At 37.4% G+C, this 23,625-nt stretch overlaps 2 protein-coding genes across 5 annotated transcripts; one reads left to right on the top strand and one right to left on the bottom strand.

Annotated features, from left to right (window-relative positions):
- Positions 1-615: 615 nt before the first annotated feature.
- LOC106154901 (uncharacterized) lies at positions 616-8,442 on the bottom strand. Of its 2 annotated transcripts, none has more exons than XM_013529451.2 (3): positions 7,993-8,442; positions 3,520-3,700; positions 616-1,489 (listed from the first exon to the last, which is right to left on the bottom strand). In XM_013529451.2, the coding sequence occupies exons 1-3, from the start codon at positions 8,032-8,034 to the stop codon at positions 900-902; spliced, it is 813 nt and encodes a 270-aa protein (XP_013384905.2). In that variant the 5' UTR covers positions 8,035-8,442; the 3' UTR covers positions 616-899. The 2 variants fall into 2 exon arrangements, with proteins under 2 accessions (XP_013384905.2, XP_013384903.2); XM_013529449.2 differs by lacking the exon at positions 7,993-8,442 and adding an exon at positions 3,916-5,029.
- On the top strand, positions 5,696-22,300 carry LOC106154900 (short transient receptor potential channel 7). Of its 3 annotated transcripts, none has more exons than XM_087019348.1 (13): positions 5,696-6,014; positions 12,439-13,532; positions 13,938-14,419; positions 14,890-15,051; positions 15,287-15,478; positions 15,993-16,179; positions 17,345-17,548; positions 17,749-17,886; positions 18,148-18,292; positions 18,555-18,750; positions 18,906-19,064; positions 19,680-19,827; positions 20,225-22,300. In XM_087019348.1, exons 2-13 carry the CDS (start codon positions 12,449-12,451, stop codon positions 20,242-20,244), a joined length of 3,117 nt encoding a protein of 1,038 aa, XP_086875474.1. In that variant the 5' UTR covers positions 5,696-6,014; positions 12,439-12,448; the 3' UTR covers positions 20,245-22,300. The 3 variants fall into 3 exon arrangements, with proteins under 3 accessions (XP_086875474.1, XP_086875472.1, XP_086875473.1); XM_087019346.1 differs by lacking the exon at positions 5,696-6,014 and adding an exon at positions 8,720-9,191; XM_087019347.1 differs by lacking the exon at positions 5,696-6,014 and adding an exon at positions 9,615-9,742.
- The last annotated feature ends 1,325 nt before the right edge of the window (positions 22,301-23,625 follow it).

The raw sequence follows: 23,625 nt of genomic DNA, 5'->3' as shown, positions 1-23,625 counted from the left end.
CTTTAAAAATAATTCAAAAATATATTTAAAACATTTAAAAATGTCTAAATCATCAAAAACTGTTTTGATCTGTTTAAGATTGATTAAATAATAACCCATTATTTTTACAACAAATTTACTACAAAATAAAATATATTTCACAAAAATATGACATAACAGATATATGGTAAATAGGGAGCTTGAATCAGAATTAACGAATACTTGTATAAATTTCTTAACACCATCAGAGGACAATTTAAGTGCCACTGCACGTTGTTATGTACTTTAAACAGATATGTCCAGCTATATTTAAAAAAACATGTTAGGTGCACGCGTGATAATATGCGACGAATAAACGAGAAAACTAAGTAGATCTGGGATTGACATCAGCTTTAGTTGTATAGATATTTCACTTATTTAATAATTGCATCTTATTAATTAATCGTGTTTAAAAATTACTAGTCTCTGTGGGGATGGTCAGCACAGGTACTATAGTTAGACTCGAGAGCGGCTGAGATCTAGAATTCTTTTGTGATGAATATAACTAAAGATTGGTTTTAAAAAATGAAAAAAAAAAAAAAAAAAAAAAAAAAATATATATATATATATATATATATATATATATATATATATATATATATATATATATATATATATATATATATATATATCAGCTAAGTAGATACAAAAGCTTCACAGATCATAGAGTGTGGATAATTAAAAAAAGTTACATTTCTCTTATAGCTCATGCCCCAAACCTCCAAAACACATCTCCGGTAAATATGGAGATTGCATCATAATTAAACAAATATGTATTTTAAATTTCATATAACAATCAGTGATCAATTCAAGTGACACTGCACGTTGTTATGTATTCTAAACAAATATGTCCAGGTTGTTGGTTGGGTCGATACAGAGAGTTAATGTTTCTTTTTGTCTTCGTCGTATGTCTTCTTTAAAAAACAACAACAACAACTATTTTTCTTACGTTGCTGCTCATATCTATTTTTCCATTTCATTGCTTGCCTTTCCAGACTTCTGACCTGTGCTTTCAGAATGTCTTGATTCGAGGCCAGGCTGGTCGCCGACTGTAACTCATTCCCTGCTGGCAACTTGCCTTGCACCGTGTTTTTCTTTGAGCAAGAACACTGGGGATTTTTATCTTTGGTCTTCATATTCGCTTTGTTCAGGTCTTCTTCTACTTGTTTTCTCTTCTCTGTTTCTTCATGCAGATTTTTCATTAATTGACTCTTTTCTTCTGTAAGTTCCTTGATTACTCTGGTCCCGGCTTCCATCTCCTTCTTCAGTATGTCGTTTTCCTGCTTCAAGTGTACCAAGTCAGCTGTCACCTGGGTGAGGGTGTTCTGGAGGTGCATTTTGTCTTCTTTTAAACTATTAAATTCAGTCATCACTTGGCTAATTTGGGAGTTGAATTTTTCATTCTGTTTTTCCAAAGCAAGAGTAATCATGCTCTCGACTCTCTTCTCATCAAGTTGTGGCCTTTGTGACTCTGTAAGGCAAACACTTGGCTGATTAATATTAACCAGATGTATACAAAGCAACTAAAATGATTCACTTAAAAAAATATAATCTGCTTAATTAGAAAAAAATATTGTCTATACCATAATCATAGAAACCCCGAAAAGCGATTGAGGGTGTAGAGCCGTATTTTACAACCGAACGCATTTTTTGGAATTAGGGGGGTGTCAGGGGGGTCCTCACCCCCCCCCCCTTCGATTTCTGAAATTAATGATTCCCCCCCCCCCCTTGATAGTGGAATTTTGACTAGCTGAACACTGAACATTAAACATTGAACATATTGAATGATCTGTCACAGAATGTAGTTAATAAACCTGAGTGGATGGAAAGGGAAAGGGTAAATCTCGGTGTCATTGTCTACATTATAGAATTCATATATAATGATATTACAAAACTTATTACTTGTAACTTATTTCAAAAATCTACTTATTAAAAAAATTCACGTTCATTTTCATGATTTTGCTCTGGTAGGAAATGTAATTATAACGATCTAAAAACTTCTACAGTAATATAGTACAGTGAATCAAACTATATGAATAATGATACAACATGTACCTTGATCGATGCACATAGTATATATTAAAGTACAAACAATCTACATTTCGTGTTCATGAGGTCCACGAAGTTTCTGGGCCATCATTTGTCAGGTTATTACAATCAGGATGTCTCCTTATATACCGACAGAGTGCAACTTTTAGTTTGAGCCCGTCGGTTGAGTGCTACTAGTTTAGAACCTGTATTTTCTTTGAATGGTTTTCCTTAAATGCGCATGGTCATCATGGGAGCAGTGCCCAAAATAGGGGTTTCTTCAAATTTGATGCAATATTACATATGTTTAAGAGCATAATGACCATCAATTTTAATAACAAAATATTAGTATCATGGATATTCAGAAAATGTGACTACCAAAAGTCTTCAGGCCCATGAAACTTCAAAGTCACACCTTGAAAATGCCAATATGTAAACAAGACAGCACTGTTCTGAAATGGGTTTTTTTCCATTTTTAACAATTTTTAACATAAAACAACATGAACAGTTTAGTGCCATTTTTATATGATCAACTTAGAAAATTGATGTGATGGGAAAAATATCAATAGAACATTGTTAAATATCCAATTTCCTCCATTCTGAGATTCTGAACATAGTGAATGATTGAACCTGACAATCTGCAATGATATGAGTGTATTTCCATTTTTGAAACTCTATAACACATACACGATAACAAGTTTACCATCATTTTTACATAATCAACTAACAATGTTGTAAAGATGCAGGAAATGTCAAACAAATACTTTTACGTAGCTTATTAGTTAAATAATGAGACTGTTAACATGCCTAAGAATTGAATCTGAGGAAATGTGAAAAAACAGCATAATTTCTAAAACGATGGCCCGATTATGCTGATTTTCGAACTCAACCTGGGTTTTAGGAAGATTTACCACTCCTGTGAGTTTCATGACAATTGGCTTATCTGTTTTTCTTATATTGTGTTTACAGTGTTGCATATATGCTAAAAAGTGAAAAAAAAAAACAGCATAACTACTAAAATAGTTGCCCGATCATGCCGATTTTCAAACTTGACCTGGGTTTTAGTAAGACTGATTACTCCAGTGAGTTTCATGACAACAGGCCTATCAGTTTTCCTTGAAATGTGTTAACAGTGTTGCATATATGCTGAAAAGTGAAAAAAACAGCATAACTTCTACAATAATGGCCCGATCATGCTGGTTTTCGAACTTGACCTGCATTTTATGAATATTCATCAGCTCTTTAAATATAAAGCCAAAAAATAAAACTGTCTTCCACTTATCGTGTTAACGCTGAAAGTGCACGGCGACGGCGACAGCGACGACAGCGACGACGGCGACGACAGACGAAGGTGATGGCAATATGTACAGACACATCTGTGTCTGTACATAACAATTAGCATGAAAGCAGATTTTCAGTCTATACAGTAGGATTTAGCACACGCATTGTTTGCCTTTTAACATATCAACTTGCCTGGGATGGGAGTTGTTTCTGTGACAGGAACTGCTATGTCTTCCAACCCTTTTAACAGTGCCTTCTCTAGATGGCCTAGTCCATGGTTTCCAAGAATATGTGCAAATTTTGTCACCTTGTCCAAGTCTCTTGGGATGTTTCTGCACAGCCAGAAAGCCCCGTCTCGCCCTGGCTTGGTCTCCTATAATTACAATATTTTATACTTATTAAAAAGTCATGACAATGCTTTTTTTACATTGACATACATGTAGTAATGCTGTGCGTATAAGGCTATTATATGAAATTATACATTTCCCATTTATTTTGACTCAAAAACTACCACTGTGCTTTTTACAGATGGGACTGTACTGTATATAAATCGTTCATTATATGTCGTCACCAGCTGGTGATACAAACCAGAACTTTCTCCAAGTCAACAGCTTCGAAAACACCTGCAGATATCAAGGCAGCTGCAATGGTGGTATTCAAAGACAAATCTTGGACTATTTGCTCTGTATGCTTGTTAATCACAGACTCAATTTGCTCCCAGGTTTTTGTCTTATGATTCGAAGATGCCATCTTGAAACTTCCTTTGTTAGCTGATTGCCCTCCCTTCCCCCCGCAAACAATACCTACAATATATCTAGGCCGCTACAAATTCAAAACCATCTTGATCAAATATAACGTGAACGTAAGCAAAAACATTTTGTTATGTTCATTCGGCAAGAGACATTCTAATTATTTGTGTCATTTCCATACGGTAAGTGAATTTTTATTTCACGCACGGGAAGTAAGTAGAATACACCAAACAGCCGAGACCAATAGAAGTAGACGCTATTCACTGTTACACAATCAAACTATGATTTTACTACATGCATTTTTATAATATGGGTCTACAATTCACAGAGTGCTATCACAATTTGCTATCTTATGCTTAAGTGTGTAAATTTCTAGTGACCGAGGTGCATTTTTATGTGTACAGGTGAGAGCTCTGAAAATGGGGGACTTTCCAGGTCTAAAATATATATACGCTGTATTTATAGCTACAGTTGTCATCCACGGGTCACAACTACAAACCTTATCGTTACAAAACTGACACAAAGATGTCACGCGTTAAAGTATCTCTGTTATTACATGTACTGGTAGAATATAACAGAATTCATTAAATGTAAATGTTTTCGAAGTAATTTAGTCTCATATAAAAAATATAAATATAACCGTTTCAAAGCCTCTACAGTATTATATCACAGTGAATCAAACTATATGAGGTAAAAATAATGATGATATTATAGTAATTCACACTACCAAAATCTAAATGGTCAAATCCACAAAAACCTACTGGTACCTCTTGAGACAAGGTTTGCAAGGATTGAGCACAATGAGCCTAAAGTGGGCATATCGAACTTTTCACAAACGATGCGGTTCGTTTCAGCTTTCCATGGGTCTCGTGTGTGGGACAAACCCTAAACAATGGACATTTTAGTCAAGTTAGTGGCGCACACATTTTGTGTAAACTGTGCTTGATTTTGACTTGATGCATTTTTTTTACTTTTATTTTTATACTATAGTGCTTTCCAATATGGGAAGGAATCAATTAAACAGTGATAGAAAACAGATATACATATATAACGCATAATTTTTGCGTTACTGACGTTATTTACTTATTTATTTATTTTATCTAAAGTCTTAAAAGTATTAAAAAAAACATTACGGGGACTAACCCTCTACCAGGGCGACTGATAGATTTTTACAGATATTCACAGATGTGTCTCCAGCTAGATAGATGGTTATTTTGGGCTGAAGTCACCGTGTTGAGGAATCCCATGTGGAAACAATTATCTCTGCGCGCGCGCCAAAGGCTTTGTACTTGCTCTGCATGAGCTGAGCTTCACAGCGACGTGATAACTGCTCGTTACGCAACCAGTCTAAGGCTTTTTTTATCTGTCACAGAAGAGCAAGTGATTGAAGTCAAAGCATTTAACTGTTTTGATTGCTGTCACGCAGACTTAGACTGGACATGCTAAGTGGCAGTGCCTGAGCAGTTATGCAACCAATTACCAGCCATGTAATCAGCCTTGAGATTCCTCAACAGGGTGACTTCAGCTCAAAATGACCATCTATCTAGCTAGAGACATCTGTGAATATCTGTAAAAATCTATCAGTCGCCCTGGTAGAGGGTAACGGGGACTAACTGTTTGGAATTTTCTGCCAGAGACTGGTGTGTGACGGCGTTATGGTTTTGCAAAGGAATGTTCACAGCTACTGAATATCAAGAATATTATTTTGTAAATGTCTAGTGAAAAAATGCTCCCTGTGGCCCTTGTAGAGGGTAACATTTTGTCACAGTTTTGAAGAAAAAATCGACGCCATGCACTATTTACTACCTTGGTATACATAGGACGAGATTGCAGTATTTTGACATACTACACAGAAGGCGTATTGATGTCAAGACCTCAGCTTGCTGCTTCTTTGTCAACACGACGCGAATCGGTTAGCGATAAATGAAAATCCACCAGGTATGTTTACACAGTGTATTTATTTTGCAAGGGTAGAAGTCAAAAGAGCTGCAGGTGTATTTGTTCATGAAAAATCAAATAATATCAAACTATTTAATCAATAAAAATTTCATACATCAATCAAAACAATGTTATCGGAAGAAATATGCATTAGAATTACTGTTAATATATTATGGCAGCCGTAGGTTCCATTTGGAAATAAGTCTAAGGACGGTTATGTTTTATCCGAACATCTCATTATAAGAGTAAAGTCATTCAATCATTCACTCAAATCAAGACCAGGATATTGAAATTAAGATAATAATAATAATAATAAAATTTAAACAAATGAAAGGGTCACAATACTTCTATTATTTAAAGTTTTAGCCTGATAACTCTAGCAATAGTTAAAAATCAGTAAGTAAAATGCTGTTAAAACAAAGCACAGCAAATAAGTAAAGTGTAAAAAGTTTTCCAGACTATTATATGTGTGTGTATGTGTGTGTCACAGGCCAACGCGATATATGTGAAATGGGCTGTTAAAAATTAGGGAAACTTGTAAATATCATTTAAAAATAATGCAAATATCACTATTGTAGGAATAGCAATCATATACCTTATACTTGATTTTATATATTAATACATCCGTCCAGTTAATAGAACACCTTCATACAAAATTAGAACATCATTGCTGAAAACTGACTTCGAAGAGAAAAAAACTGATACTTTCAATTGTGTTAGGTACGATCCTTCAGTTATTTCCGTCATCAAATCTGCTGCCGATCACATTTGAACTTGAAATGAGGGCTTATATAACTCAATGTAGGTAAGGAATCTGTGTGGATAGATATGCACATTTATATAGTACCGTATCTGGGGTAGAGATACCCTGTCCACGTGTACTTACATCTCAGTCTGGGTCAAGTCACAGTCAAGCTCTCCTCTTTGGAGTAAGATTGAACTCTCTTTCCGTACTCTATTTCTGATCAATGTTTGTAATCCAAGATATAACATTTCTGTGGTATTATGTATATCTATATTCCCCAAATGGTAATACCTTTAAATGACAACATCACCTGACACTGAATGAGTCAGCTGTATGATCACTTTTTTTCAGTAAATATATTGTGCAATGCATTAGGTGTGCACCAGTCGGACTGCAGCAATGGCTGTGCACTTAGTGAGTTGCTTTATACAAAAGCGGAAGGCAGAATACATTTCTCAATTACTAGTGATAATATAAGAAACCTGATATAACGGTTTAATGTGTTATAAACATTCAACGTACGTGATTATTTATACAGAACACCTAAATATGACATGTATATACTGGGGTAGCGCTAGCATTTTATTTTTTTTTTATGCTTAGCCAAATCACCACTTTTTTGTGAGTTTGTTATCAAAATGGTTATAATTTGACTAAAAAAAGTCAAATCAAGCCCATTTTCTTTAGCTAATTAAGGCCAGTTTTAGCATTTGGCTAAATTGGCGAGTGTTAGGGCTACCCCAGATATATAGTGCATACATGTATATTTACATTGTGTATTTTAATCTCCACTTCACTGTAGCTGTCCAATGAACCTACTAGTTTGATCTTATTCTTGATACAGTTAACACGTAGATTTATCACAAAGGAAAACTATTTCGAAATCAAATAATTTTATAAAAGCAACACATAAATATATATTTTTTCAAGCACATTATTTGTCAAATCGACTTTGCACTGTATAGTTTCAATAATTAGCATAAACTAGAGAATAACATAATTTTGGGGTGAGATGAGAATAAAATACTATAAAGCGCTTTTGAATACAATTGCTCTATTAGACGGAATTCGGTCTTAATTGCTAGAATTGATCTTGAGTCATTGGGAATATATGACTGGTTTACAAAGCAAGACACTCCTCTTTGGATTGTCTATTAACGACACACCATTGCCTACTTTCGATATGTTTTTTTCCATGAAGGCTTAATCAATTCGTCGAAAACTGTTACTTACCTTGGAGTATGAGAAAATACCGGTGCACGTGTGTGGGAACATGTCACTACATGTATATACAGGGTATCCCGAAATGTCGTCACTGTTTGACCGTTATCCGTGCATTGAGTTTTGATATAGCCAGCGTTCAGATTCGAACATCTTACCATCCGGATCGATCCAACTCTGCAGGGGTTTGTCCCTAAAGTGTATTCAGTGTAATCAGCTTAATTGTCTGACACACCTCCTTGAGTAGCTAGTTAATCAGTTAGTTACCCCTTAACAGCTCGAGGAGGGGCGTCAGATATTAAAGCCTATTATTTGGGGAGAAGCTGCAGCAGAGTTTGATCGATCCCTCTTGTACGATGAGTTTATCATTCGCTAACTTAGACATTTGTTGATCTACTTGGTAGATGCAAATCTAATGAATACCATTGAGGAAAAAATATCAATATAACATGAGAAAAAATAAAAAAAAAAAAAAAAACGTGAGTGTTCTTAAACCAGAGAACAACTAATGGAATATAAAGTATTTAATGTAGTAGGAGAAGTCAAGGAATGAGTAGGTTTCTTGGGACCCTCTGTATATTGGGGAAAAAGTTTTACCCGGAACTGATGCTGATGTAAGATAATTGGAGAATTTTCCACACGTTGTCTTTGTTTGTTGAGCAAATACCCGGAACTTGTAAATCCGGTTACGCCGCCATTGACACTCTACCCCGTTTATAAAACTGTAACTATTATTATAAGTAATCACAAACCTAGCATGGATGTGACAGCGACAGATTAAGCGTACACGAATAACGACATTGTAACGTGCCGTGTGCTTGCTGACACTGGTTCGACCGAAATATAAATTGGCTCTGTATTCAGTGTACTAGTCACACTGCAGGCTCTGATCTAGGCCACGCTGATTATCTGTGAATGGCGAAAGGCACATAAAAAGAGAGAGAGAGAAAAAAAAAACATCAGTAGACACCAGTCACAGGGACTTAATTTTGTCAACTGCTTACTGATACCGAACTACATGTAGGTCACGTAGATTATATCCTGTTGGTGGAAGACAAAATAGAGAGAAAATCTAGCAGACATCAGCTTCAGGGATAATACACGTCTTTTCGTACACTTTGCGAAGGGACTAGATATCTCTGCACACTGACGGCACGCCAAGGTTCACTTGACTTAATTGCCTCACTCATATGTAGTACGACACGAACAAGGTAAGTGATTTTCACCGCATTATCAGAGTTCGTTACTCACATGCCTGACAAGTTTTTTTTTCAACCACAGCTAGGCCTGGCTTGATTTAGGGAGCATTTTCTTCACTTCCTCACGCAAGATACCCACCTACATGTACGGGGTACAGTTTATAGTATGAGGATGGTATGAGGATAGAAGCCCCCCCCCCCCCCCCCCCCCATACCCGACGGCCAACTGACTGCATTAAATGAAGGTTAATGAACTTGAGTAATGAAACCTGTAGCGTAATTACGTGTTAGGGCCAATCAAATGGCGCCAGTCAAGATAAACTTAGCTGCTCAGTATGAAAGGACTTAAGTCAGAGTATAGTAAGTCTGTAAAGTCAACCAGACGTAGTAGTTCACCAATAATACCACATCCGCCTCGTCTTACTCTGCGCTATTATACATTTAGAATTCGGACAGACATACATGTACTTTGTTTTCGTCGGTTTTAAGCTCATAGCATTAACGAAAAGTTCATACAGGATCTATTAGACCGACTGTCCGTGTAGGCCTTCAGCCATCCTCAGGTAACGTTAGATGTATGCATGCCCTTTATTTCAGTTCAGTTCACCGCAGACTGATTTCCTCGGGCGGGTAGAGGTGGCTGGGTGGTAACGTTATGACAGTGAGATGTTTATATAATAGATATCCTCTAGATTTACTACATACGTAATGGGGAGCAGTAGAACCTAGGCGACTGCTGTGTTATTTCACATTCGTAAGTTTGCAATAGGCTGCCTAGATGTGTGTGTGTGGGGGGGGGGGGGGGGGGGGGTAAGATAGAGCAAAACTACTGTAAGGGAAGCTAGGGCTGGCCTTCTGTGCATCCCCCTTAACGGTGTACGTATTAGTGCATTTGCCCAGAGTTAAGCTGCCCGGCTCACTTATAACATACATGTATTAAGCGCACAGTGTGACCGACTGCATGCATCGTTTAATTAAGGTGCATATGCTATGCAGTATATGACCAGTCAGCGGTAACAACAGTACTGGTTGGAAGGTATCTGTGACCGTAATACATATCAACACGCAGATTCCTCTGCCATTCACCCATGAACTTGGGGTCATGACCACAAAATAACATGTGGCTGAAAGAGGGTCTTAGACCGCGTTCACAACCAGTTGATCCACGGACTATCTAGTCTCCCCCTCGCAGAGCAGCATAAACAATAGCACAGACAACAAAGTTTTGGGAGTTTTCCCGACTTTACCCAAGTATAATTAGGTTGCATTCAGAACAGTGGACTAACTAGTACGCGGGTCAAATATGGCGACCCACTAAAAAGCTTGCCGTCTAATCCGCTAATATAGACACTGAATAGATAGTAGGTCGGCCATATTTACCCTCGGAAGAGTAATTCCACTGTTCTGAATGCGGCCTAAGTTACGGGGGACGAGGAGGGGGCGTGCCAGACACTTAATTAAGCTGCATGATTAAGTTGATTGCGCCTTACAGGGACTCCCCTCTGAGGTAGGCCGATCCTGCTAGCTCGTTAACTTCTATTCTGAAAGCAGCCTTAGTTTCATAAATTCATTACTGATTAAGTCTGACTGTCCGTCTGTAACACAAGCGATATTAACTTCCGTGTTAACTACCCCCAAGCTGCTCGAAGAGGCGCGTCAGACATAAGTAAATTCCACTGATAGCATTAAGAGAGAATCAGCCACAGAGTTAGACCGACCCAGATAAATGCAGCATTGTTCTCCATCAGTACCCCTGACTGATTTTTTCATTAAGCATTCACAGATATGTCTCTGGTCAGTTCTGCGCATGTTCTTGTCTGTACAGTACAGCGAGAATATGCATAGAATTAACGTCATCACCCAGCTGGACTCTGCTGGAGAGTAGCTCATGATAATAAACAATTGGCAGTATTTGGCCTGAATATACCAACGGTCAAGTTGGGATCGGGCAGGACTGGACAGAATGTGAAAGGATTAATATACTCATACGTATAGTACTGCTTTAGGTTGTTCTAAGACGAATGAAGCTGTGCTTTTTATTTAGTATATTTAGGATGGCTATGCAGATAGTAAATATAATGTAGCATATATACCCTTAATATTATTTATTATATGCGTGCTCCATTAATACAGTAAATATTCTTTTTTATAATTGAGAAAATTAGGGCATATTTGATGCAGGGGAAATTTTTGATTAAACATGTTAGAAACACCAATGGCAGCTCTGCAGTTTATCTTGTGTTTTATCTCCCTAGTCTCTATAAAGGTCTTTAAACGTACCCCATAGACGTGAAGCTGTGAGACGTTATTTATCTGTTTATAAACATGATGGCTTTTCATACGTGTAATTTATGTGGCTAGTAATTTATGTGGTCAGTAATATAATATGCACGTTAAACATCCCGGGGCACCTGTCCGAGTAGGTCACTGTATAATATAGCTACTCAGCCGCGATTTCCCGGCGAAGTAAACCTATATATACAATACGAATGGTCGGTGCAGCAAGTATAAAGGTTTAACACTACTCATTATAATTCCATATGAACCATGTTGGGAATACTAATTAAGTAATGGGGATCCGCAAATCTGTTGGATTACTCTTACACCGATGTTCAGGTTCGACTCTAAATATAGGGAACGGAAGGCTTAATCTGCTTTGAAATCAATCAAGGAATTAAGCCTCGATAGCCCAAAATGAAGCCATTTTTTGCGGGGTTTGGAGAATAGTGGGATCACAAATATAAATGTCAGTTGTGTCTCATAAACCTTTCTGTCAACTTAAGGGCAATGCTTTGTTAGGTTATATCGTGTAATTAAAGAGGGGTATTCGCTTCTAGGAGTGCGCCTCAGGAACTGGTTTATGTATAAGCAGACTATAGATAAAAACGCACTCAGGGCAAGAGGATTAAAGAAAAAAACGTAAATGCACGGTCAACAAGAAAGAAAATATCCTAATGAATCTGGTTACCCAATTTCAGCACTGTGTCAATCACTCTTGTAAGTTACAAAATAATAAGTAACAGTTTTCCTGTTAGAACATTGGTAGTGACAGTAAACAAAATATTTCTTATCAATTTGATGCAATGTAATATAACGCTTAACAGAGTATAATTACCATCAAATTTAAATTATGCACTGCAGGTAAACAGAAAATGTGACTATCAAAGGCTTTCAGGTCCATGGAAATTCAAATCAGACATTAAAAATGCCAGTATTAAAACACTTTATATAAATTGAGAAAAAAAAAAACTTCTTTCAGGTAATTGCAGATGGCGAATAGAAGGCGTCTCGGCAGTGGCTTTGCACGAAATTTAGACGTTGTTCTCTTGGGAAACGATTTTTGTTCGCTTGACGACGAGGACACTTCGCAATATATCTCAGAGCCAGAGGAAGACAGCGACTGTTTCACCCATAGTGAGAAAACATCAACTTCATCCAGCAACGACGAATCAGACGGAGAGGGAGCCAGTCGGTGGAAAAAATGGTTAAAAAGAAATCCCAAGAAAAGAAAACGACAAAAGGATGTCGAGGCGGTGGAATTGGGAGAAATTGGGCTGGCAGAAGTGCAATCCACAATGAATGAAACCCTTGGTTCATTACGAGGTCAAAAGGACAGTAAGAGCAATGGCGCTGAGAACGTCAGCTTGTCGGGCGTTGCTGAGGGACAGGGGGCTAACCAGTTATCAAACGAAGACACTGCTTCAAAGGATTTCGATGATATAGACTTTATAGACACTGACTCTCCTGAGCCGAGAGCCAGTGGACACATGTCTCCCTCAAAAATGCCCTATGTCCCCAGTTTTGACATAGGGGATTCTTATCCCAAAAACACTAACCCCTCAAATTTCTCTATGCAGTCCTCGGGACATGACGACTCCAGTGCCCCTCTTCTGTCACAATCTACCAGAGAGAGTCCCAGCAGAAGTAAAGACCACGAACGGGGAGACGTAGATGGTGTGCCACAGGCTTCCTCCCCTCAAAATGACACAGCGGAAGTTGCCAACGGAACCCCACCGACCTCGATTTCAAAACATTCTCCTCCTCCTCCTGCTCCTTCCCATGTCACTCCTCTACCACCACCACCACCACCGCCACTACCTAACAAAGACCGGTCACAGACTTCAAACAACCAGACTGCCACGTCAAAACCCTCAGACCAGTCCTTGGCGGAAGAGCCCCATGCGCTTGTTGAGAACGTAGACGAGGGGGACTATGCCTCCCCCACTGGTGCCGCCCCCCACAGTAGGTTACCCACGGATATCACCTCCACTCTAGGAGATGGGGGGACGTACGGCAATATAGAACCCGTATATCACTACGCCAGAGTGACGAGAACAAACCGAAAGAAAAGTAGTAAGTGTGATTATTATTGTAGGTATTGGTGCATTTCTAATTATCTCTTTCACACACACACACACACACACACACACACACATCAATATTGTCCACGCAAACTTTCTCTCTCTCTTTAACATGAGGTGATTCCAGCATCGCTGTTCATTCGTTTGTGTAAATTGAAAAGGGGCTTTAGAAGTATTTTCTCGTTTTGTGCTTCTTTTAAACCTTGTCAGCTTTCTCAGGGTTGAATACGCCAACTGAGAGTAATTTGGAAATAATTTTTCTCAGAGAATCCCACTTTGATATAGAAGACTGAGCACAGGATAATATTAAGAAACTTTTTTTTTGGGGGTTAATATTGGTCTTTTTGCTGCACGAACGGGCTTTTAAAGCAAAAGCAAAACATATCCCATCTTTCAGAATTTGCCATTTGCTGTGACTGCGGTTCGTCCTCAAGTTCTGAAGATGAAGGACCGCAGCACCCTCCTGCACAGCCCATTGGAAGCAAACTACTGGGGCCAATGCTCAACACAGACATTCTGAAGAGGGCAATAGACAACGGGACGAACCTGGATGAGATCAAGCGAGCACTAAAGCAATGGTTGCCGTTATCAGAGGGTGATAACTATAATCCAATGCTACAGGCGGCGATGAAGAACGACATCAAGGTCTGCAAACTACTGAAAGACGAGGCGCAGTTGAAAATCGCCGTCCCTCACGATTATTTCTGCGACTGTTTTCTCGACCGAAGCGACACGCTGAATCACGCGCTTTATCGTGTGAACGCGTATAGAGCTATGACGTCATCGGCCTACCTTCTCACGAGGAAAGATCCTGTTAAGAGCGCTCTGCAGCTGAGACAAAAACTATTCACAATGGCGAAACAGGATAAAGAGTTCAAGGTATTTTGTGGAAAAAATGGTTTAAACCTTTATATGTTTAGAATAAGTAAATGTTAAGATACAATCAGATAGAATGTTTTGAGCTTATCTAATAGGTTTTGACAGTAAATTTATACCTGTTTGTTTGTTTGTTTGTCTGTTTGTTTGTTTGTTTAAAGTATTTTATATTTGTGTATTATCTTCGGAAGGGGGGGGTGTGTGTGACATTTCCAAAGACATATAATTCATTAAGATAAGTAGGTATACTTCGGATTGGTAAAAAAAAAATGAAATTAGACGCCAGCATGCACGCACGCACTCACACACGCGTACGCCAACACACACACACACACCAGTCAGCAAACACAGAACATTATGATAACCCCACCAAAAAGAAAGAAAGAAAATCGTTATGGTGACGTTATGAATGTTCTGAGTATGCTGGCCATCCATAACATACATTGTATATGCAACTTTTCCGTTTCACACAGTCAGAATATCTTGAACTGACCCAGAAATGTGAAACGTTTGCCTGGGAGATGCTGGACCTGGTCCGAGGGCGAGATGAGCTGTCCTTGCTCCTGGATAAATCAGCCAATGGGTGTTCAGAATTAGGGCGAGTGCGGAGAGTTATGGATGAAGGAGTCAAGAAGGTAGGACGTACTGAATAAACGACGGCCGCTGTGGTACAAGATATTTTTCTTTTTCGACTGTGACGTCATTTCCTAATGTCGGTATCTTGTGGACATTGATCAATCGGACAGGTATCAATTAACTGTTATTTTGGCTGTTGTTTGAGAAGTCTATAATTCCTGTAGGCTGTAGCATTGAGTCACGCAGACAGAGCGAGATTAATAGACTCAAAGTGTCTTTGAAATTTTATTTCAGTTTGTAGCACACCCATACGTCCAGAGGCACTTAAACATGGTGTTTTATGGCGCCAACCCGAATCTCAGGCGTCGATTGCTGACCACAAACAAATTTCTGAAGTCGATCTTCATCGTGCTGGCGTTGCCAGTTTGGATTTTGTTGTTCCTGACGTATATCTTGTTCGGAGCCTTTGAAACATTGGAAAAGAAGGTATGGTGAACAGGTGTAACCGTTCATATGATTATTATCACACGTTAAAACATTTCCTAAAGCCCTTTTTTCAAAGTCTGTACCGGTACAATTTGAGAGGCAGGCAGGATCTTTTTTTAATTCTCCGTGTCGAACCCTTAGGCTTCGTTAGGGTAATTCTCTTATGTAAAAATCAGTTGTCATTCTCTTAAAGTGCACTGGACAGACGCAGGCACTAACGTATTCAACTCGAGGTCCAAAGAACATTAAAGTAACTTTGCTTATATACAATAATTTGATTAAGCGAATCTAATTATTATTGTAGCAGTCAAACATGTTATATCATCATCACAACACTCATGTTTAATTGGTCTGCAGAAAGACTTTTATTACGGTAATTGTTGAATATTGATTGATGAAAGCTATTAGATGAATGTAATTTCTTCGTGAATGAAAATTTGGAAATGTCTCAATCGCTGACTTCATTGTTAGCACTGGTACAATAATGTAGTGTATCGTTTCTTTCTTTTTGTAGAGTAAATTCATCAAGTGGAACAACACGTTCTTGAGGACTCCTTGTATCAAATTTTACACTCACAGCTTGTCCTATTTCACGTTTCTTCTGATCCTGACGATGTACTTTTTACCTGATGATAAAGCAAACGTTGCTCATGCCACAGATTTCCGATGGTCCGAGTATGCAATATTTGTCTACGTGATAGGTAAGACACAATTACAATGTAAGCAATGCTAACATCATAAAGTTATGGTGTTAATATACCAGTTAATATATCAGTTTTCTTCTTTGGGTACCATCTCAGGGACTGACGTCGGCTACCATCTCTCTGAAACCTTTCCGGTCACTCACCCGGCGCAACACTTCCACGGCACTACACCCAACATTCGACTCCACCCCCCATAAAATTGAGTCTTTTTCTCCCTTGTAGCTGCCTCTTGCCCGATGTCTTCCCTTCCAGTATTTGTTTCTCCAGTCCTCCTTTCCTCACCACATGTACTACAAATTTCAGCTGCCGCTTTCTGATGGTGACCAACAGATTTTTTCTCATTCCTACCATCTCCAGCACACGTTCGTTAGAAATTATCTTCACCCATGATATCCTCGTCATTCTTCTATAGCACCACATCTCTGCTGCTTCTAGTTTCCATCTACAGCTTGAATTCATGGTCCAACTTTTGCAGCCGTAAAGCAGTGTTGACCATACATAGCACTTCAATAATCATAGTTGTAGAGTAATTCCGAGCTTCATGCCTGTCAGGATCGACTTCTTCTTTGTGAAGGCCTTTTTAGCAAGAACTATTCTTCTTCTAATTTCTTTGTCACATCTGCAGTCTGACGTCAACAGACTACCTGAATTGGCAACTTGATTCGTTTGTTCCAACTTCTCTCCATCGAGAAAGATGTTGCAACGAGGTGTTTCGGTCTTTTTGCTTAGTACCATGATCTTTGTTTTCTTTATATTGATAGTCAAACCTCTTTTGTGGCTTTCGGTTTGTAGTGAACTTAGAAGTTGTTGTAAATCTTGTGTGCTGTCGGCCATCAACACAGTACTGACAATATACCTATACAATATACCAGTATTAACCAGATATTTTCACGAAAAAAAGTTAAACAATTACAATTTCTTGGATACATGATTGTCACAATATCAGCTTATCAAATTCCTAATGAACAAATTCCGATAACCACAGTGTTAACTAAATTACCAATACTTTTCAACTACACGTGTTTTGTCATGAGTAACCATTGAATAAGAAATTTATATTTTATCTTTAACGATCTTAATTTACTAGTGACCGATTGGGGTGTTTTAATGCTAATATCATAGAAAAATAAATTTAAAAAAAACATTTCATTTTACTTCATAGGTTATTTTTGGGCTGAGATGAAGCAGTTGCGTCAACAAGGGACGCGTTACTTCCACAGCGCCTTCAACATTCTGGATATGCTCTTGATTATATTTTATTTTGCCTCGTTTGTCAGTCGTATAGTTTCGATTGTCAAGACAAGACAAGCCGCATTGGGAGTTAACCAAAATACAACAGAAGCGTACGCATATTATTACAAGAAAGGTTGGTTGAGCATAGTTTTCTGCACCACGCATGATTCAGGTTGTGTTATTCATGCCTTATATTTTAGTTACGTTCATCCATCCTGCTAGTGCAAAAGGTTTATGGAAACCGAGTCTTAGTTGATCGTTTATTATACATTTTTAAACGGTAAAGATATTCTCCAGGCGTACCATTTTAACACTTACTTTTTTGTATTTCAGGTCGGTTCGAATGGGAGCCAGATGATCCAGAAATAATTTCAGATGCCCTGTTTGCGTTGGCGAACATCATTAGTTTCTCTAGACTGGTGTACATTTTACCTACTTTTGAGTCTGTCGGCCCACTTCTAGTTGTTTTGGGTAAGTGCCCATATCATGATTAAAGTCATTATGCTTTTGTTATGAATATACCTACATGCATAAACATGGATACATTACAGTAAGGTTATTTTTTGTCATGGTTTTGACAAAAGAGAATGCCTCTCTTTCCTTCGTCATAGCGGCAGTATTTATGATGTGTCAAAATCTTCAAGTCAGATATGCTCTTGTTTGTCGTATTTTTTCTCATTATGACGTATGGACTCACGCTTTTTGAACAACACGTGACTTGTTAACTTTTAGGCAAGATGATCACAGATGTCTTTCGCTTTGCTGCATTGCTGCTAATTGTGTTCATAGCCTTCACGGTTGGACTGCACAACCATTACCACTTCTATGCGGGCCAAACACTCCCAGATGGGTCTAAGACTAATTCTGCATTCCACGGGTAACTATTTGTAGCCGCCGCGATGAAAACAGGTTCTAGTATATTTATCATAAATAGTGGACTTTTTTATTTTACTTGTATTATCTTATTTTAACATGGAATATGAATAATATTTTTCAAGGTCACTAAATGGACCATTTAAGTCGAGCACTTCTATGTTCATTTATTTTGCATTTTGTATACAGAAAAAAGTTTGCCATAGGTCTATTTGTATTTGCATATCTGTTTTAGCATAAAGCCCCGTACATTCACGTTTTTTCAGATTCTTCAACACATTTCGCACTCTAATGTGGTCCATCTTTGGCCTGGGAGACTCGAGTTCCGTAGAAATCCACATGAAGCACGAATTTGTGGAGATTGTTGGGTTCATCATGGTGGCTATATTCCATATTGTCATCGTTATTATGTTGATCAATATGCTCATTGCTATGATGACAATCTCTTTTGAAGTAATAAATGTAAGTATGGGATATTGAGTAGAATCGTTCATATTTTGTCTTATAGATTCATTACAATAAACCTAAGAAGAAGAAGAAGAAGAAGAATAGTAAAGCAAAATGAGCAGTATTATACGGTATGTTATCTCTACATGCACAATTCAAACTATTTACAGAACGATGCAGACATCGAATGGAAGGCTGCTAGGACAAGGCTATGGTTAGAGTATATAGGGGAAGGATCTACTCTCCCCATCCCCTTTAACTTAATCCCCAGCCCCAAATGGTTGTTTTATCTTCTCACCTGCAAGAAATGCAAGGGACCCAGTAGAAAGGTGCGTCATGGCTCAAATGGATTTAAATGACGAAAAATAAATAAATCGATTAATAATATAAAATGAAATAGTAAGAAATGGGAAAGGTTTGTTTTTTTTCCTTCAAATTCATTTTTGAACTGGATTGTACTGTTGTATCAAGGCGATATTGAAGTATGCCTTTAACATTAAATCCCAGAGCACTCTGGTAGAATTTTTCGTAAGCTTGTAATGTCGTAAGCTTGAAAAATAATAATTTAGCTTCAATAGTATAGCATAAATCCTAGATATCTTGATTGAGTCACTATAGCAAACTATAGGGGATGTTGGAAAGATGAACTGAAATCATAATCAAACAACTGTTACTGTTGAAAACGCTGTTTACCTCCAACATTTTCGATATCTAGAACATATTTTCTTTATATCGTTTCTTTAGAAGTGCAGCAATTATTATATTATTTTTTATATGTAATGTTTTATTCCCAACATTATTATAAACCAAAAAAAAAAAAAAAAAACTTCTAAATGATAATAATATAACTTACTTCAAATAACATGGGACATTAACTTGATGGTGAATTTGATAGACGAGCCTATTTTTGAGATTTAACACTCCTGCCTCTTTTCGTGCTTCAGAAAATTGAAGAGAAGGACAGAAAACAGCGCACATTTGACAAGAAATATCGAGACATCATGAAAAACCTGAAAGGAAGGTATAGAAAGAAAGCTGAAGAGGAACAGAAAAAAGATGTCGTGATATCCACCCAGACGGCGAAGCCTACAGGTACTTGTAAAAAAAATTGAATATGAAAAAGGTCTTTATCTGCATGACATTGGCAATTGGGACGTGCGTGTGACTACAATATAGTTAACATCTGTCGGGCATGTTGTAACATTTTTCATGATATAAACAGTACGCAATGTTGCAAATTTAATTTAAAAAAGAACCACGATTGAATCATTTTGGATCAAAAATTTGCTAAAATTCAGGTCTAAAAGCTGACTCTACCTTTTTGTCTTCATCTGCAATCAATGTAGGACCCTTCATAGTTCAATTTTTTTACTGTAAACCAAGGGTGTTGTGTTTTTGATCCGTTGACTGTCATCACTGTCAACCGGGCAATGTTACAGACGGACGACCTTTAACAAACCACTATCTTTTCAACCCATCTTTCTTTCAGTCAATGGAACAGCAGGATGATGAAAACAGCTATCGGAACGACGGGATGATGAAGACATTAGCTAATGGAACAGCGGGATGATGAAGACATTAGCTAATGGAACGGCGGGATGATGAAGACATTAGCTAATGGAACGGCGGGATGATGAAGACCTGCCATTAGGTTTTGCAGTCTTGATAATTAGCAAATTGTACTTACATTTAGATAATTGGTTTTAAGAAGTGCGTTTATATTATTTGGACATTATGATACAGATTGGTTTACGTACAAGACACTGCATTCTTTATTTTAATTGCTCTTTATATTATCGTCAATATAACACGTACCTTTCTAATTTGAGGTGAGATAGCAATCGGTATGGTGCGTAAAACTTCATCCCTGAACGAGACTTTATCAAGGGAATTGGCAAAGTTGTCCACAAGAGAATAGGCTTCATTTTGTTTAAATGTTTTTGTTATGAAGTTATGAGTTCATAATTACATATTTTCATTAAACAAAGGCACTATTACTGTTTTTGCTTTGTCAACAATAAAATCTGAACTAAGGCTTTCAAGAAAAAAAGGGCGTTGAAACGGTGTTTGTGGGTGCACATGCAGGTAAAGAGGATATTTGAGAAACCGATTCCTTTCAATTTACCCCGAATTTGCACTTGTGACGTCACCATAAGATAATATAGATGATACAGTAACTGATAACTGAATATTTTTTGCTAATACAGAAGAATGTAGGGTAGTAAATAGCTTTTTGGCAAATGGTAACAGTATCCTGAATACTTTCAGTGTTCAAACGTAATCAAGGTAAAAACATTAGAAAATGTATGGTTTTCGCATAAAGACATCTCGACGGAAAGTCAAACACTGGAAAACATTAATCATTATAATGGCGTTATGTATATGAAGTGAATATAGGTATGTTTACCTTGGAAATAATACTTATATAGAGATGTCCCCGTTTTGATTGTTCACATCATATATATAACGCCATTTTAATGATAAATGTTTTTTTTTTTTTTTTCTGTGTCGAAATGTCCGGTACGTCTTAGTGCAGTTGTACTGATAGCTCAGCTATTTTTTATGAGTTTTCAAAGAAAACTTTACATAATGAACATAATATTTTGAACCTGTATGCCTACACTGTTTAGTTCTTAGATACGCGACATGCAACTTTTCATTAGCTCTCCAACGCAGTCATACTTCACTATGTGAATGGACTACAGTTTGATCTGCAAGTGACCACAATTCCTTGTCACAGGAGCTTGAACTGAATGAATTCTGCCTGTTGTACCGCTGGGTATTGACTTTGTACATGACATATACGTGATTTATGCTTTGATGTAAAATGGTTCGTAACTATTCTACCGGCATGGGTTTTATTTTTAAAGGGCAAGTTGTTTATCATTGATCTTAAATCATTATGCATTTGAAAACTATGCAAAATATAATTCCTAAGTATGAAATATTTGTAAATATTCCGAATAAAATTGAAAGACAATAAAGGCATCAAGTAAAAAAAAATGTGTAATATTTTGGGAATAATACTGGGTCAGCTACTGCGTCCATGCACCAATTACACTTCCTAGTAGGCCTTCACTAAGTGTCGTCCCCTAATAGAGGCTGTCCGGGTTCTCAACGAGAAGATCAAGTTTCCCCGTGATTTTACGAGATCTGCCTTGAGGTGGGGTTAGAATATGGAGTCCACAAGGAAGTAGAGCAGCGATTTCTTTACTTGAAAAATAGCTGAACTTACACATTGGATGGATGCCATATCAGAACATTAGACTTGCCTGCATCTTTGATTTAATTTCACTAAATTTATAGTAACTAATTTAAAAGGCTCGTGTTTGATCATAAAGTTAATTTTCTTCATTTATTTACTTATGAAAATGATGCTATAGAAACTAATGGATAGCATTCACAAAATGTAAGTTTCATTGTGATCAGATCCGACTTAAGTGACAGGAAAGATGACAAAAGAAAGTATTAAAATGGACAACATATAAGTTGAAATTTTCACAAAATCATTGCATTTTATTGACAGTTATACACAAATGCAACAAATAAACACATCACAGGCGAACTTGTATTTGTGATCTGAGTAAATGATATGAAAAACAGGTGTCATATATTTATTAAAAAAGTCACTACAGTAACATAAGAATGATACTAGCAAGTAAAATAATTTTCTTCATTAAATCACTAGTGCAGTACAATACATAGGCCTATATACATATATATATATATATTCATAAAACCAAATATTTCACTTTAAAGTAATAAAGAAAATGCCTGATACTGTAAGTGACACCCAGAAAAAAATGCCATCTGTTGACTCCTGATATAATTAAGTAAACAACATAATAACTAAGGACATAAGAGATTAATATACACTGAGCAATCTTCAACATCTGATTATTCTGACCACACAACTCTCGCAGTTCTTGCCTGGTTCAATAACATGTGCTGTGTCTGTCATTCTCTAAAATAAATAAAAAATAACTCACTTAGTTTTCTGAAATATATATCATTATGTGATAAACGTTGTTGTAAAATATCAACTCTAATTTCCACCTTACTTGCAAATTGCAATTATCATAACTGACCACCCGGCATGGAATATTACAACTGAACATTGTGTATACTTAATAGGTGTGGAAGGTTCACCAGTATTTCATAATCAGGTACACGTTATATGGAGATAGGAATGGTACAAGCAAATTTGTCTGATATAGTTACCGTAAAAGACTATTAATCACAAGTACTAGGGCTGTATTACATTAATAAACCATGGTGTCCTGTAAACTACACACAAAACTTACTTATTAAAATGCCCCTCGACCGTTGATGATACGGTCTGTACGGTGATGCCATGAAGCCAGTGACGTGCAGGGTGCGAGTTGTCTGCAGTTGGTCCCTTTCTTTCTACAAAATACTGCGACCTGATCTGTACTTTAAATATTTCGGTATTTAGTCCTTTTAATCTAATCAAGCCCAACTTCTCTTTCTTCACTTCACTTCTCTCGCCAGTCGTGTCCATCATCCATAGTCATTTTCCTGGTTTTCTCGCTTACCTTTATCTGCAATGCACCCTACGACACAACATTAGCAATTCGCCATTGCGTTGCTCTATCTCAAATTACATGACAACGCCAAATTTTACTCAATGCAATCCTAAAACATAGACTTGTGCCTGACCGCGAGAGAAGTTTCAATGGCAGATTTTAACCCCACCTCTCGTGAAATCTCGCTCCAATCCAGGTCTCGTTTGACGTCATCTGCTGCGCAGATGTTCAAAATAGGCTATCCCGGACATCCCCTATTAATTCTACGTCACATTACTCCCAGTAAAACGTGCGCCATTGGACTGGTTGCGATAATAAAATATCCGCATTGAATTTTATGCGC

Source organism: Lingula anatina, chromosome 8 (assembly GCF_051362555.1).
Source record: "Lingula anatina isolate TDL-2025a chromosome 8, LinAna3.0, whole genome shotgun sequence".
In the NCBI taxonomy this organism is placed as follows: domain Eukaryota; kingdom Metazoa; phylum Brachiopoda; class Lingulata; order Lingulida; family Lingulidae; genus Lingula; species Lingula anatina.
The sequence above is the reverse complement of the archived record's forward strand: the minus strand, read 5'-3'. Positions and strand labels throughout refer to the sequence as shown.